Source organism: Staurois parvus, unplaced genomic scaffold (assembly GCF_062004578.1).
Source record: "Staurois parvus isolate SC_StPar_1 unplaced genomic scaffold, SC_StPar_1.0 ptg000595l, whole genome shotgun sequence".
Classification (NCBI taxonomy): Eukaryota; Metazoa; Chordata; class Amphibia; order Anura; family Ranidae; genus Staurois; species Staurois parvus.
In genome coordinates, this window is record NW_028318391.1 from 1 (window position 1) to 15385 (window position 15385).

General features: G+C 42.2%; 1 protein-coding gene across 1 annotated transcript; it reads left to right on the plus strand.

The window, feature by feature from the left end:
- The first annotated feature begins 2133 nt into the window (after nt 1-2133).
- Nucleotides 2134-14464, plus strand: SAYSD1 (SAYSVFN motif domain containing 1). The gene is made up of 3 exons (XM_089692562.1): nt 2134-2289; nt 6892-7098; nt 14076-14464. Exons 2-3 carry the CDS (start codon nt 6898-6900, stop codon nt 14397-14399), a joined length of 525 nt encoding a protein of 174 aa, XP_089548688.1. The 5' UTR covers nt 2134-2289; nt 6892-6897; the 3' UTR covers nt 14400-14464.
- Nucleotides 14465-15385: the final 921 nt, after the last annotated feature.

The following is a 15385-nucleotide window of genomic DNA, read 5'->3' on the forward strand; positions in this document are numbered from 1 at the left end:
TCCAGTCCGGACACTTTCCCCCCCTTCCGGTCCAGACACTTTCACCCCCTTCCGGTCCAGACACTTTCACCCCCTTCCAGTCCGGCCACTTTCCCCCCCTTCCAGTCCGGCCACTTTCCCCCCCTTCCAGTCCGGCCACTTTCACCCCCTTCCAGTCCAGACGCTTTCACCCCCTGCAGTCTGGACACTTTCCCCCCTTCCAGTCCGGACGCTTTCACCCCTTCCAGTCCGGACACTTTCCCCCCCTTCCAGTCCGGACACTTTCCCCCCCTTCCAGTCCGGACGCTTTCACCCCCCCTTCCAGTCCGGACGCTTTCACCCCCCCTTCCAGTCCGGACGCTTTCACCCCCCCTTCCAGTCCGGACGCTTTCACCCCCCCTTCCAGTCCGGACGCTTTCACCCCCCCTTCCAGTCCGGACGCTTTCACCCCCCCTTCCAGTCCGGACGCTTTCACCCCCCCTTCCAGTCCGGACGCTTTCACCCCCCCTTCCAGTCCGGACGCTTTCACCCCCCCTTCCAGTCCGGACGCTTTCCCCCTTCTTCCAGTCCGGACGCTTTCACCCAATTCCAGTCCGGACACTTTCACCCCCCTTCCTGTCCAGGTCAGTTTTCAGGTTTCAGCGCTATCACACTTTGAATGACAATTGTGCGGTCATGCAACACTGTACCCATATGAATTTTTTAGCATTTTTTTTGAGACAGATAAAGCTTTATTTTGGTGGTATTTATTCACCGCTGGGATTTTTAATTTTTTTTTGCAATGTAAACAAAGTCCAAAAATTTTGAAAAAAAGGGTTTTTATTATAAAATTTTGCAAATAAATAATCTTTCATCATAAATCTTGGCCAAAATGTATTCCGTTATCTTTTTAGTAAAAAAAAAAAAATAACCCAAATTAGTTTATAACCAAAAATTATAATTTTTTAAAAAAAAATTTAATTTTTAATTTTTTTTTTTATATTATTATTTGTTTTTTTTGTTTTTCTACATACTGTCACCCTAGCAGTAGTGTCACCATGGTGACACTGTACTACTTGTGGGGGGTGATGAAGGGTTTTTTTTTTTTTTACACTGATTGCTTTTACACCCACAAAGGCTGTAAAAGCAATAATTTCTCCTTCTCTCTGGCTGCATTCCTGCAGCCATTTAAAACTACTGTGTGAGCTGTGATTGGTCACAGCTTTTCACATGGTACAAGGCTGTTGTGAATAGCCATGTAACATTTGACCTCTGCAATCAAAGATTTCATACGTAGTAAGCAATGATGTCAGAAGTGACATTATTATTATTATTATACAGTAATTATATAGCGCCAAAAGGTTTGCTCAGTGCTGACATCTTGCTTACTACTCTGCATGTGATCACTGATTGGCAAATCAGTGATCACATGATCGGGACCTCACACAGAGGTCCCATACAACGATCGGTGTTCTAGACACAAGAAAACAAATGCAGCCGCTACATCGGTAAGCTGCAGTATATTGTGTTTTTGCTTTTGGGTATCTGCATTAGTTTTCTTTTTTCAGCTTTTTTTCCATGTTTTTTCACCTGGTGATCCTGCCAGTAATACACTTCTTGCCCTACGGTGACAACACTGGCTGTACTGTATCTATAGAGGAGCAGTACATGCCGGATTTAGACTACAAACACCGCCCGCCACCCAAATTGGACCCCACATTCACTATATCCGCTCTCCCCGGACCCCGCATTCACTGTATCCGCTCTCCCCGGACCCCGCATTCACTATATCCGCTCTCCCCGGACCCCGCATTCACTGTATCCGATCTCCCCGGACCCCGCATTCACTATATCCGCTCTCCCCGGACCCCGCATTCACTATATCCGCTCTCCCCGGACCCCGCATTCACTATATCCGCTCTCCCCGGACCCCGCATTCACTATATCCGCTCTCCCCGGACCCCGCATTCACTATATCCGCTCTCCCCGGACCCCGCATTCACTATATCCGCTCTCCCCGGACCCCGCATTCACTATATCCGCTCTCCCCGGACCCCGCATTCACTATATCCGCTCTCCCCGGACCCCGCATTCACTATATCCGCTCTCCCCGGACCCCGCATTCACTATATCCGCTCTCCCCGGACCCCGCATTCACTATATCCGCTCCTTCCGATGCGTTTTATCTCATGACTTGAGATCTGCACTATTTGTGTCTTTTAGATCTGCTTGGAGTTTTGGTGCCCAGAGATCATCCCCTCGGAGGTGGAATGTCGGTGCTCTGGCTGTGTGTGTCTTCCTAGCACAGATGCCACTGAATGATGAGGATTGGTATGGCCGGGACTCGTCTTCCCGAATAATAAACTGTATTGAACAAGTAAAACGTACACATAAAATTACTTCCGCGTTTCGGCAATAAGCCGCAGTCATTGCTTGGAGTTTGGTTTTAACCACCTGCAGTCCAGGCCGATTCTCACATTCCTCTCCTACATGTAAAAAACATCTTTTTTTTTTTTTTTTATATACAGTATATAGAAAAAAAATTCTTAGAAAATTACTTAGAGCCCCAAAACACTATAAATATTTTTTTAAGCAGAGGTCGCCATAGAGGGAATAACATGGCGGGTGTCTCATATTTTTATGACTCGCGGTATTTCCACGGCAATTTTTCAAATGGGGGGGAAAAAATACAACTTAATGAATTTTCATGCGCAAAAATAGATTATAATACCCACTTTTTTGGTAACATGTAAAAGATGATGCTATGCCGAGAAAATAGATACCAAACGTGCGGTTCGTTTTGTTCCGAATTCTAATTCAGAGGAATTTTTCGTTATTTGGATATTCAGATGTCTCCGAATTTCCGAATTACATTAGTAATGAATCTGAAATAATGAAACAAAATGGGGACGAAATTCAAATTGAATTTGAATATGAAAAGAATAGAATAGAACATAAAAGAATAGAATAGATAAAAGATTAGAATACAATGTAAAAGAATAGAACATAAAAGATTAGAATACAAAAGAATAGAATAGATATTAAAAGATTATTTATTTCAGGTACTTGTATAGCACCGTCCATTTACGCAGCGCTTTACACATATATATATTATACATTCACATCAGTCCCCGCCCCCGAGGAGCGTACAATCTAAGGTCCCTAACTCACATTCATACATACACATACTAAGGACAATTTAGACAGGAGCCAATTCACCAACAGCATGTCTTTGGAGTGTGGGAGGAAACCGGAGCACCCAGAGGAAATCCTCGCAGGCACAGAGAGAACATGCAAACTCCAGGCAGGTGGTGCCGTGGTTGGGATTCGAACCGACGACCCTAGTATTGCCAGGCGGAAGTGTTAACCATTTAGCCTCTGTGCTGCCCATATTAATAAATACATAAAAGATTAGAATAAAATGTAAAAGAATAGAATAGAAAAAAAAATAGAATAGAGTCAAATAGAATAGAACTGTCTTCTGAAATCTGAATTTCGAATAGAATAAATTTGAATTCCTATAGATTAGAAAATAGTAGAAAAGAATAGAATAGAAAAAACAATGGAATAGAATATAAAAATCTTCTGAAATTCGAATTTTGAAAAGGATAAATTCGAATTCGCATAGATTAGAAAATAATAGTAAAAAACAATAGAATAGAATATAAAAACCTTCTGAAATTCGAATTTCGAAAAGAATAAATTCAAATTCATATAGATTAGAAAATAGGAGAAGAGAATAGAAAATAAGAGAATAGAAAAAGAATAAAATAGAATAGAAAAATCTTCTGAAATTCAAATTTCAAAAAGAATAAATTTGAATTTGTATAGATTAGAAAATAATAGAAAAGAATAGAATACAAAATAGGAGACCAGAATAAAAAATAGTAGAATAGAAAAAAAACAATAGAATAGAATAAATTAGCATATAAAAAAATTTTCTGAAATTCGAGTTTTGAAAAGGATAAATTCAAATTCGTATAGATTAGAAAATAATAGAAAAAAACAATAGAATAGAATATAAAAACCTTCTGAAATTCGAATTTCCAAAAGAATAAATTCAAATTCATATAGATTAGAAAATAGAATAGAATAGAAAATAAGAGAATAGAAAAAGAATAAAATAGAATAGAAAAATCTTCTAAAATTCAAATTTAAAAAAGAATAAATTTTGAATTTGTATAGATTAGAAAAGAATAGAATAGAAAATAGGAGACTAGAATAAAAAAATAATAGAACAGAAAAAAACCAATAGAATAAATTAGTATATAAAAAAATCTTCTGAAATTCTCATTTCAAAAATAATAAATTTGAATTCGTATGGATTAGAAAAGAGTAGAATAGAACATAAGAGAATAGAATAGAAAAAATAATAGAACAGAATAAAATAGAAATAAACAATAGAATATAACAGAATATAACTGTCTTCCGAAATTTGAATTTCGAATAAAATAAATTTGAATAGATTAGAAAAGCATTGAAAAGAAAAGAATAGAAAATAAGAGAAAAGACTAGAATGAGAATAAACAAAAACAGAACAATAACATAGAACGAATATAAAAATTTTCCAAAATTTGATTTTCGAAAAGAATAAATTAGAATTTGAATGCCAATTCTGAGTTTGAGTCGAAATCGAATAAAATAAAAAAAATGAAACAAATTCCGAGAATGAATTAAACGAATTTAACGAAAAAAAAAAAAAATTAAATAAATGGAAATTAAACTAATGTTTAAATATGTCACGCTTGAAAACTGCTTACGTCAATGGAACGGCGCCAAATTACGGTTTATTTATTATTTATTTTTTACACTGTAACTTTTTTTTTTTGTTTATCACTTTTTATTGCTATTAGAGATGAGTGAATTTTTCAAAAATTCGATTGGGCTGATTCGGCGAATTCCAGGAAGAAATTCGATTCGATGCGAATTAATTCGCTACGAAGTTAACTTATAAAAAGGGTTTCTAGGCTTCAGAGAGCCTTTAAATTAGTGCAGAACACTGTACCTTTAATTTAAATGCCCTTGGAGATGAGGAAGGAGAAGGAGAAGGATGAGAAGAAGGAGAAGGAGAAGGATGAGAAGAAGGAGAAGGATGAGAAGAAGGAGAAGGAGAAGGAGGAGAAGGAGAAGGATGAGAAGAAGGAGAAGGATGAGAAGAAGGAGAAGGAGAAGGATGAGAAGAAGGAGAAGGAGAAGGATGAGAAGAAGGAGAAGGATGAGAAGAAGGAGAAGGATGAGAAGAAGGAGAAGGATGAGAAGAAGGAGAAGGAGAAGGATGAGAAGAAGGAGAAGGATGAGAAGAAGGAGAAGGATGAGAAGAAGGAGAAGGATGAGAAGAAGGATGAGAAGAAGGAGAAGGAGGAGAAGGAGAAGGATGAGAAGAAGGATGAGAAGAAGGAGAAGGATGAGAAGAAGGATGAGAAGAAGGATGAGAAGAAGGATGAGAAGAAGGAGAAGGATGAGGAGAAGGAGAAGGATGAGAAGAAGGAGAAGGATGAGAAGAAGGAGAAGGATGAGAAGAAGGATGAGAAGAAGGAGAAGGATGAGAAGAAGGACAGTTCTGTGACAGTTTCTGTCTATTTCTGACAGTTCTGTGACATTCACTCCATACAGCGGTTGAAACATTGTATCTATTTGTTTCCATAAATGACATTCTGCAGATACACTTAGAGGAGCTCTGCAGATACACTTTTTGCCGGCTTGGAATTATTCTTATTTTCATCCTACTTCTTCTTCTTCATCCTCATCCTCTTCTTCTTCTGAGGATGAGGATGAAGAAGAAGAAGTAGGATGAAAATAAGATTAATTCCAAGCCGGCAAAAAGTGTATGTGCAGAGCTCCTCTAAGTGTATCTGCAGAGCTCCTCTAAGTGTATCTGCGGAATAGAGGAACTCTGCACATACACTTTTTGCCGGCCTGGAATTATTCTTATTTTCATCCTACTTCTTCTTCTTCTTCTTCTTCTTCCTCATCCTCATCCTCTTCTTCTTCTTCTGAGGATGAGGATGAAGAAGTAGAAGAAGAAGAAGAAGTAGGATGAAAATAAGAATAATTCCAGGCCGGCAAAAAGTGTATGTGCAGAGTTCCTCTATTTCTGACAGTTCTCTGACAGCTCCTTCACATGTACAGCGTTTGAAACATCTGTATCCTAAATGGAAACTAATAGATACAATGTTTCAACCGCTGTACATGTGAAGGAACTGTCAGAGAACTGTCAGAAATAGCGGAGCTCTCTGCAGGGACACTTTTGCCGGCTGATCGGGAAAAATCCGATTCGCGCACCCGAAGTAAGCAAATATTCGGATTCGACGCGAATCAAATTTTTCCTGAAATTCGTATCGAATTCCGGTTCGCCTGGTTCGATTCGCTCATCTCTAATTGCTATCACTATGATTGTAAAGCATCTCTTGTGATAACAATAAAGCATGACATCTTCTTTTTGGGGAGACCCCCTGATCTTTCCTCTGGCCTCCAAAGCCTCGTCACTTCCGGTTTCTGACATCACACAGTGGGAGAAAAGACCTCCATTCCTCTCACTATGTCTCAGGAACAGGATGCCACGGGTCAAGGATGTTCCGGTACGCCCTCTGGACCAGAAGTGGTTAATGTCCTACGTGTTCTATACTTTGGAGTCCATTTATTTAAAAAAAAAAAAAAAAATGATGGATAAAATTCCAGGAATTATCCCTGTTTTTGCCTTATTTCCTTTGATCATCAGCGCCACCTAGTGGCGGAAAAGAGACATTTCCCTAAAATACCTCAATCAGGAAAACGGCTCATTATGGCCACTAGATGGAGCTGAGGATCATTAGAAATAAGAACATTATGGGGATTATTCCGGATGAATGCTGGTGACATTAGCAATTTTTTTTTCTAAATAGATCCCGTAGTGTACTGACAAGTCTTACATTGTTCTTCCTGTCTGTTGTACAGGGACTAATGGAACAGAGGTTGGCGGAATACAGAGCGAGGAAAGCTAAACAACACCGGGAAGATGGGCCAACCGGCGAGAGACCGACACGAGCAGAGCCAACAAAGAAAACATTAATAGAGACGCTGAAAGAGAGGATTCACGGGGTCTGCAGCAGGTGGGGGACACCGGATATATCGGGCCATCAGGACATGAGTCCTACAATACAGGTAAGATAGGAATCTGATACAGGAAGTCCTATAAAGATCAGTCGTGTACCTAGAAAGGCCAGATATTGTAATCCCTGTTATAAAGGCTTTCCATTGTCTCCAAAAATGGGACACCTGAAAATAGGTCTACAAAGGGGTGTAAGAAACGCACAACAGATGAAGACAATTGGACTTAGAAAGACGCCCAACCAGCAATTCCTATTCCAAAACCATGGTCATTAATATGGAATATCCCCCCTTCCACCATGGTCATTAATATGGAATATCCCCCCTTCCACCATGGTCATTAATATGGAATATCCCCCTTCCACCATGGCCATTCCTATGGAATTATCCCCCCTTCCACTATGGCCATTAATATGGAATATCCCCCCTTCCACCATGGTCATTAATATGGAATATCCCCCCTTCCACCATGGCCATTAATATGGAATATCCCCCCTTCCACCATGGTCATTAATATGGAATATCCCCCCTTCCACCATGGTCATTAATATGGAATATCCCCCCTTCCACCATGGTCATTAATATGGAATATCCCCCCTTCCACCATGGCCATTCCTATGGAATTATCCCCCCTTCCATCTTGGTCATTAATATGGAATATCCCCCCTTCCACCATGGCCATTAACATGGAATTATCCCCCCTTCCACCATGACCATTAACATGGAATTATCCCCCCTTCCACCATGGCCATTAATATGGAATTATCCCCCCTTCCACCATGGCCATTAATATGGAATTATCCCCCCTTCCACCATGGTCGTTAATATGGAATTATCTCCCTTCCATCATGGTCATTAATATGGAATTTTCCCCCCTTCCACCATGGCCATTAATATGGAATTATCCTCCCTTCCACCATGGTCGTTAATATGGAATTTTCCCCCCTTCCACCATGGCCATTCCTAAGGAATTATCCCCCCTTCCACCATGGCCATTAATATGGAATTATCCCCCCCTTCCGCCATGGTCACTAATATGGAATTATCCCCCCTTCCACCATGGTCATTAATATGGAATTATCCCCCCTTCCATCATGGCCATTAATATGGAATTATCCCCCTTCCACCATGGCCATTCCTAAGGAATTATCCCCCCTTCCACCATGGTCATTATTATGGAATTATACCCCCTTCCACCATGGTCATTAATATGGAATTACCCCCCTTCCACCATGGTCATTAATATGGAATTACCCCCCTTCCACCATGGTCATTAATATGGAATTACCCCCCCCCCCTTCCACCATGGTCATTAATGTGGAGTTGCCCACCTTTGTGGCTATAACATCCTCCACTCTTCTGGGAAGGCCTGATGTTGGACGAGAAGACCTGGATCACCATCGGAATTCCAATTCCGATGGTCAGGGCTCTGTACAGGACACTTGAGTTCCTCCACACCACACTGGCCAAACCATGTCTCTATGGAGTTGGCGCCACTCTTCTGGGAAGGCTTTCCTCAAGATTTTGGAGGGTGTCTGTGAGAATTTGTGGCCATCTGTGAGGTCAGGCACTGATATTGGATGAGAAGACCTGGCTCACCATCAGTGTTCAAATTCATCTCAAAGTTGTTCCGTGGGGTTGAGGTCAGGGCTCTGTGCAGGCCACTCAATTTCCTCCAACCATCATACCTTGGACATGCCATTCCAAATCCACAGTTATTTTTATATTTGTCTCCCTTTGCTTGAATAACATCTTCCACTCTTTTGGGAAGGTATTCAAAAAATTTTGGAGAGTATCTGTGGGAATTTGTGCCCACCTTTTGAGGTCAGGTATTGATGTTCCAATTCATTCCAAAGGTGTTCAGTAGGGTTGAAGTCATGGCTGTGTCCAGGGCACTCCAGTTTCTTCACACCAAACTGGTCAAACCATGTCTTTATAGAGTTGGCACCACTCTTCTTGGAAGGCCTTCCACAAGATTTTGGAGGGTGACTGTGGGAATATGTTCCCATTTGTGAGGTCAGATACTGTTGTTGGATGAGAAGGCCTAGCTCACCATCAGTGTTTCAGTTCATCCCAGTTGTGTTCAGTAGGGTTGAGGTCAGGACTCAAACTAGTCTGACCATGTCTTTATAGTGTTGGCTTTGTACACAGGGCAAAGTCATGGTGGAACAGAAAGGGGTCTTCACCAAATTGTTACCACAAGATTGAAAGAGCACAATCATCTACAATGTCTTTTGTATGATGAAATATTAATGGTACTCTTCACTAGAGTCCATGACCATTAATATGAAGTTGCCCCCCTCCCTTTATGGCCATTAACATGGAGCGGCCCTTCCCCTCCCATGGCTAATAATATGGAGTTGCCCTCTTTGTGGCTATAACATCCTCCACTCCTCTTGGAAGACTTTCAACAATATTCTGGAGGGTGTCAGTGGGAATTTGTTCCAATTTGTAAGGTCAGATATTGATGTTGGATGAGAAGACCTGGCTCAGTCAACGTTTCAGTTTATCCCAAAGTTGTTCAGTAGGGTTGAGGTCTTGGCACTCGATTTCCTACAAACCAACCCACCAAGCCATGTATTTATGGAGCTGGCTTTGTACACAGGGGCACAATCATGGTGGAACAGAAAATGGTCTTCACCAAACTGTTACCACAAGGATGGAAGAACACAAGAGAGGGAGGGTGTTGCTAATGTACTTTAGGGCACAGGTAAGGTATCCGTAATGAGTAAAGATGTCTACGCATAGCCAGAGCCACAAGAAGCCAACAAACAGCAATAGTGAATGGTCACATTCTGGCTAGGCAATCATATAAAGGTCCTCACCATGCCACATCCAAAAAATTGTATATATTACTTTGGGAATGAAAGTTCTTGAAGAAAAAAGACCGATTTTATCGGGATAACACGAGGCAACTTCATAAAATCACAAATTTTTATTTCCACATAGTAAAAGATAAGACATTTTATAAAAACAATGCAACTGTCACAAGTTAGCCTGCAGTTTCTTGTTTGTGTTCTTACCTCCTTGCTGCAGTCCTGTTCCTGATCCCTTTCACATGTGTGTTTGTCTGTGCTCATCTATGGGCGTCGTCTGCTGTTCTCTGGGTTTTATTTCCTTCCCTTCCATCACTTCCTGTCCTGCCTCCTTTTTTGTCCATTTATATAAGACATGCTCAGACTAGGCCATTTTGCTTGAGCAACTTCCTAGTTGTCGGAGCTCCTATATGTTACTACTGCCTGAATCCTACATTGACTACTACTGTACCTATCCCGCCTTCGTTCTCTGACCTTGCTTCTTTTCGCCTGTCCTGACCTCAGCTAGCCTATCGGATTCCGTTTGTCTCCTTCCATTATACTCTGCTCCCGCAAGCGGTCTCCTCAACCTCAGTTGGGTGTACCTGGGGGCCGCGACCTGGTTCCAGCTTGCTGCAAGTCCATCCCAACCATCAGGGGCTCTGGTGAAGAAGCAAGCTGGGGCTTAGACTCCGCGCCCTGGGGAACCCCAAGTTGAGTATCAACAAGAGCTCACTACCACAGGTGCTGACAGCAACACCTAGATGTTCTGTCTGAGAGATGGCAAGACACCCAACCCTGAGATGGAGTCTGGAATAGGCCTACATATAAGTCATACATCAAATCCTGCGTAATTGTATAATTTGATCGCTGTATTGTAATTGGGTTCTCTGGGTATTGCCACCAGCGTCTCCATACTCAAATTGTCTACGCATTTCGCAGACTTCTACTCACGACTGGTTGGGTAGGTGTTGCCATAAACATGTATAAATATACATATAATCATAAAAAGAAATACAACTTATTATATCACATATATATTTCGGATAAACGCATGCTTGCCTGATCGGGACATATGTAGAGAGCGGATGGTAAAAAAGGTCTTGGGGACTACTGGCTCAGGATAATGAGACTTCAGATCAGTTTTTTGCTCTTATGGGGGTCTGGATAGTATACTCCTCTTCCACCTCTTTTAAATGATACATACGTGAAACATGGACAGGGGGACAACCAATCCTTGCCCTCTTATATATTGAATTAGCCATGTATATTGGCATTATCCCCAGAGATCCTCCAGACACCCCCTTGGTGCTTTTCCCTTTCTTTTTTTCTTCCTGCTTTGCTTTCCTTTACTTTCCTTTCTTTCCCTTTTCCAATTACTTCTTCATTCTACTTCCTGTTACATTGTAGTTGGTTCAGGATCGCCATGGTATGGCTTAATGTTGTCCAGCTCTCCATTGGCCATTAGGTAACTGGACTATCTCCTTTTCCTGAATGATCGTAAAGGTGTATATAGTGTGACATGATACCAATGGTGGGTTCCCACTGGACCTACTTTAAAGCATTCATATATTTCAGACTGTCTACATTATCATGATGTGTAACATTTTCTGATCTGTTCCTTTTGACCTATTACCTGATCCTCCAAACCCCTTTCCTTGTTTGTGGGGTTTACGATTATTGTATTACCAGATACCTTTTGGTCTACGGTTTTTCTATTTTGTAAAATCTAAATAAAATTGTACTCTACCATAAACATTCTTGGGGAAGGATGCAGGAGGAGATGCCACCCCAAGAGGCAGATTCCCAAAGGACTGATAGGTGAGACACAACTTAAGGGTGCAGGTACCATGGGCCCAACTGAGTGCAATACCAAGCAAAATATAGATGTGGATGAACATGGCTATATATATATGTGTATACACACACACTTTGTTGCCAAAAGTATTGGGCCGCCGGCCTTTCCACACACATGAACTTTAATGGCCTCCTAGTCTCAGTCCGTAGAATTCAATATTGAGTTGGCCCCGCCCTTTCCACGCACACGACCTTTAATGGCCCCCCCAGTCTCAGTCCGTAGGATTCAATATTGAGTTGGCCCCGCCCTTTGCAGCTATAACAGCTTCAACTCTTCTGGGAAGGCCATCCACAAGGTTTAGGAGGGTGTCTATGGGACGTTTGGACCATTCTTCCAGAAGCACATTTGTCAGGTCAGACACTGATGTCCGGGGAGGAGGCCTGGCTCGCAGTCTCGGCTCTAATTCATCCCAAAGGTATTCTATGGGGTTGAGGTCAGGACTCTGTGCAGGACAGTCAAGTTCCTCCACCCCAAACTGGCTCCTCCATGTCTTTATGGACCTTACTTTGGGCACTGGTGTGCAGTCATGTTGGAACAGGAAGGGGCCATCCTCAAACTCTTCCCACAATGTTGGGAGCATGAAGTTTTCCAAAATGTCTTGGTATGCTGACTCCTTAAGAGTTCCCTTCACTGGAACGAGGGGGCCAAGCCCAACCCCTGAAAAACAACCCCACACCATAATCTCCCCTCTACCAAACTTTACACTTGGCACAATGCAGTCAGGTAAGTACCGTTCTCATGGCAACCGCCAAACCCAGACATGTCCATCAGATTGCCAGACAGAGAAGCATGATTGGTCACTCCAGAGAACACGAGTTCTAGAGTCCAGTGGCGGTGTGCTTTACACCACGGCATCCGACGCTTTGCATTGCACTTGGTGATGGAAGGCTTGGATGCAGCTGTTCGGCCATGGAAACCCATTCCATGAAGCTCTCTACGCACTGTTGTTGGGCTCATCTGAAGGCCACACCAAGTTTTGAGGTCTTTAGCTATTGACTCTGCAGACAGTTGGTGACTTCTGCGCACTGTGTGCTTCAGCATGCGCTGACCCCGCCCTGTCATGTGACATGGCCTACCACTTGGTGGTTGAGTGGCTGTTGTTCCCAGTTGCTTCCACTTTGTTATAATCCCACTAACAGTTGAGCGTGGAATATTTAGTAGCCAGGAAATGTCACGGATGGACTTATTGCACAGGTGGCCACCTATCACGGGACCACGCTTGGAGTCACTGAGCTCCTGAGAGCGACCCATTCTTTCACCAATGTTTGTAGAAGCAGTCTGCATGCCTAGAGGCTTGATTGTATACACCTGTGTCCATGGAGGGGATTGGAACACCTGAATCACATGATATGGGGGGATTGGAACACCTGAATCACATGATTGGGAGGGGATTGGAACACCTGAACCACATGATTTGTAGGGCGGGGCCAGTACTTTTGGTAATATAGTGTGTGTGTGTGTAGGATAATGATGGAGATAGGGAATGAGTAGAATTTATTTCTGCTTCAATCCTACTGTAGGCGCTCCTGCATCCGCCCCCAAGACCTTTTCACCATCCGCTCTCTAAATATGTCCTGATCAGGCAAGCATGCGTTTATATACATGGAAAATAATAAGGTGTATTTCTTGTTATGACTATTGGTATATTTATACATGTGTTGTTTACAGCCTACGGCACCACCTACCCAACCAGTCCTGAGGGAGTGAGTAAAGGTTCACGAAACGCGTAGACAATTTGAGTATGGAGACGCTGGTGGCAATGCCCAGAGAACCCAATTATGTTACAACTATCAAACTATACAAATATGCAGGGATTGATATTATTATTATTCAGGATTTATATAGTGCCAACAGTTTGCGTAGCGCTGTACAAAATGAAGGCAGACATTACAGTTCCAATACAATTTGGTACAAGAGGCAACAGAGGGCCCGGCTCCTGGGAGCTTACAATCTATATATGACTTGTATGTAGGCCTATTCCAGACTCCATCTCAGGGTTGGGTGTCTTTCTATCTTCTCTCAGACAGAACATCTAGATGGTGTTGCGTTGTTTTTATAAAACTTCTTATGTTTTACTATGTGGAAATAAAAATTTGTGAAGTTGCCTGGCTAGGCAATGTGGTGGGGCTTTGCGAATCCCAGTGGCAGCTGAAGAAGATTGCTAAATATTTGGCGTTTTTCAAGATTCGCCCACCCGCAGAGGAATGAAAAGACGACCTGTGATGTTACATCAGAGAAACCTGGAAAAAGGTAAGTATAAAGATATTAAAAAAAAAAAAGTTTAGGATGCTCCTATGGGGGTTGGGGCAAACCGAGGGGGAGGTCATGAACCCAGAGGTGTGGTGTAATCCTCCTAAATAACATGCTTTCTGTTACAGACATCGGATCCCCGAGAAGAAGTCGCGCCCCTTGATGACACATCTTCTTCCAGCAGTTCTATGTGGAAGGTCACCCTGCTCCTGAAGGTCCTCCTGTGGCTGGTCCTGCTGGGACTCTTTGTAGAACTTGAGTTTGGACTGGTGTACTTTGTCCTCTCCATGTTTTACTGGCTGTATGAAGGAACTCGCAGACCTGGGCAGAGAAGGAAAGGAGAGAAGAGCGCCTACTCCGTCTTCAACCCGGGATGTGAGGCCATCGACGGGACATTGACTGCCGAACAGTTTGAGAGGGAACTGCAGTACAGACCATTGGCTGGGACATAGCTACGAGACATAGCGGCTTGACATCTAGATGTAGAAAGTTAATAAAGTGCCTGAAAGACCCCGAATGCCCAAATGTCATTCCTATGTCAGGTTTTGTAGGCTATACATAGTTGTCAAGTGTCCACGTTCTGTATCGCAGGCAACCAATTTAGCAAATTGTTGTATGCCTCCCATGTCTTACGGAATGTCCCACCAGGCAGGGGAAGCTCAAACTGCTGCAATGGGTGATGCCCAAAGGGCAAATTGTGCCCTATCTCAAGATCCCTACAATATCACTGCCTATGCTGCTATTTCCTCCTAAAATGGAACTGGAAAGATGGAGGCTTTCCAAAATGCACCAGAGATTGTTGATCCAGGGAATATCCCAGCCAGGGGTCTCCACACTTTTCATTATTAGGTCCACATTGTAAATTTTACAAATATTCGTGGGCCAAGAAAATTCCTATTGGTACCCCATTACATCAGACTACCCATCAGAGACCCCCTTTACATCAGCTCCCCCCTTCCTCCCTTACATCAGAGTCTCCATTAGATTCTTTTTACATCAGAGTCCCCTTTAACCGCTTCCATACCGGGCACTTTTACCCCCTTCCTGCCCAGGCCATTTCAGGTTTCAGCGCTCTCACATTTTGAATGACAATTGCGCGGTCATACAACATTGTACCCAACCTAAATTTTATAATTTTTTTCACACAACTAGAGCTTTCTTTTGGTGGTATTTAATCATTACTGGGGTTTTTATTTTTTGCTAAATTAACAAAAAAAGACCAAAAATTAAAAAAAAAACCCACGTTTTTCTTTGTTTCTGTTATAAAAGTTTGCAAATAAATAATTGTTCTTCATAAATTTAGGCCGAGATGTATTCTGCTACATGTCTTTGGTGAAAATAACCCAAATTAGGATGTATTATTTAGTCTGTAGGAAAGTTATAGAGTTCACAAACTATGGTATAGATCTGAATATTGATCAATCCTGAAGTACTGACA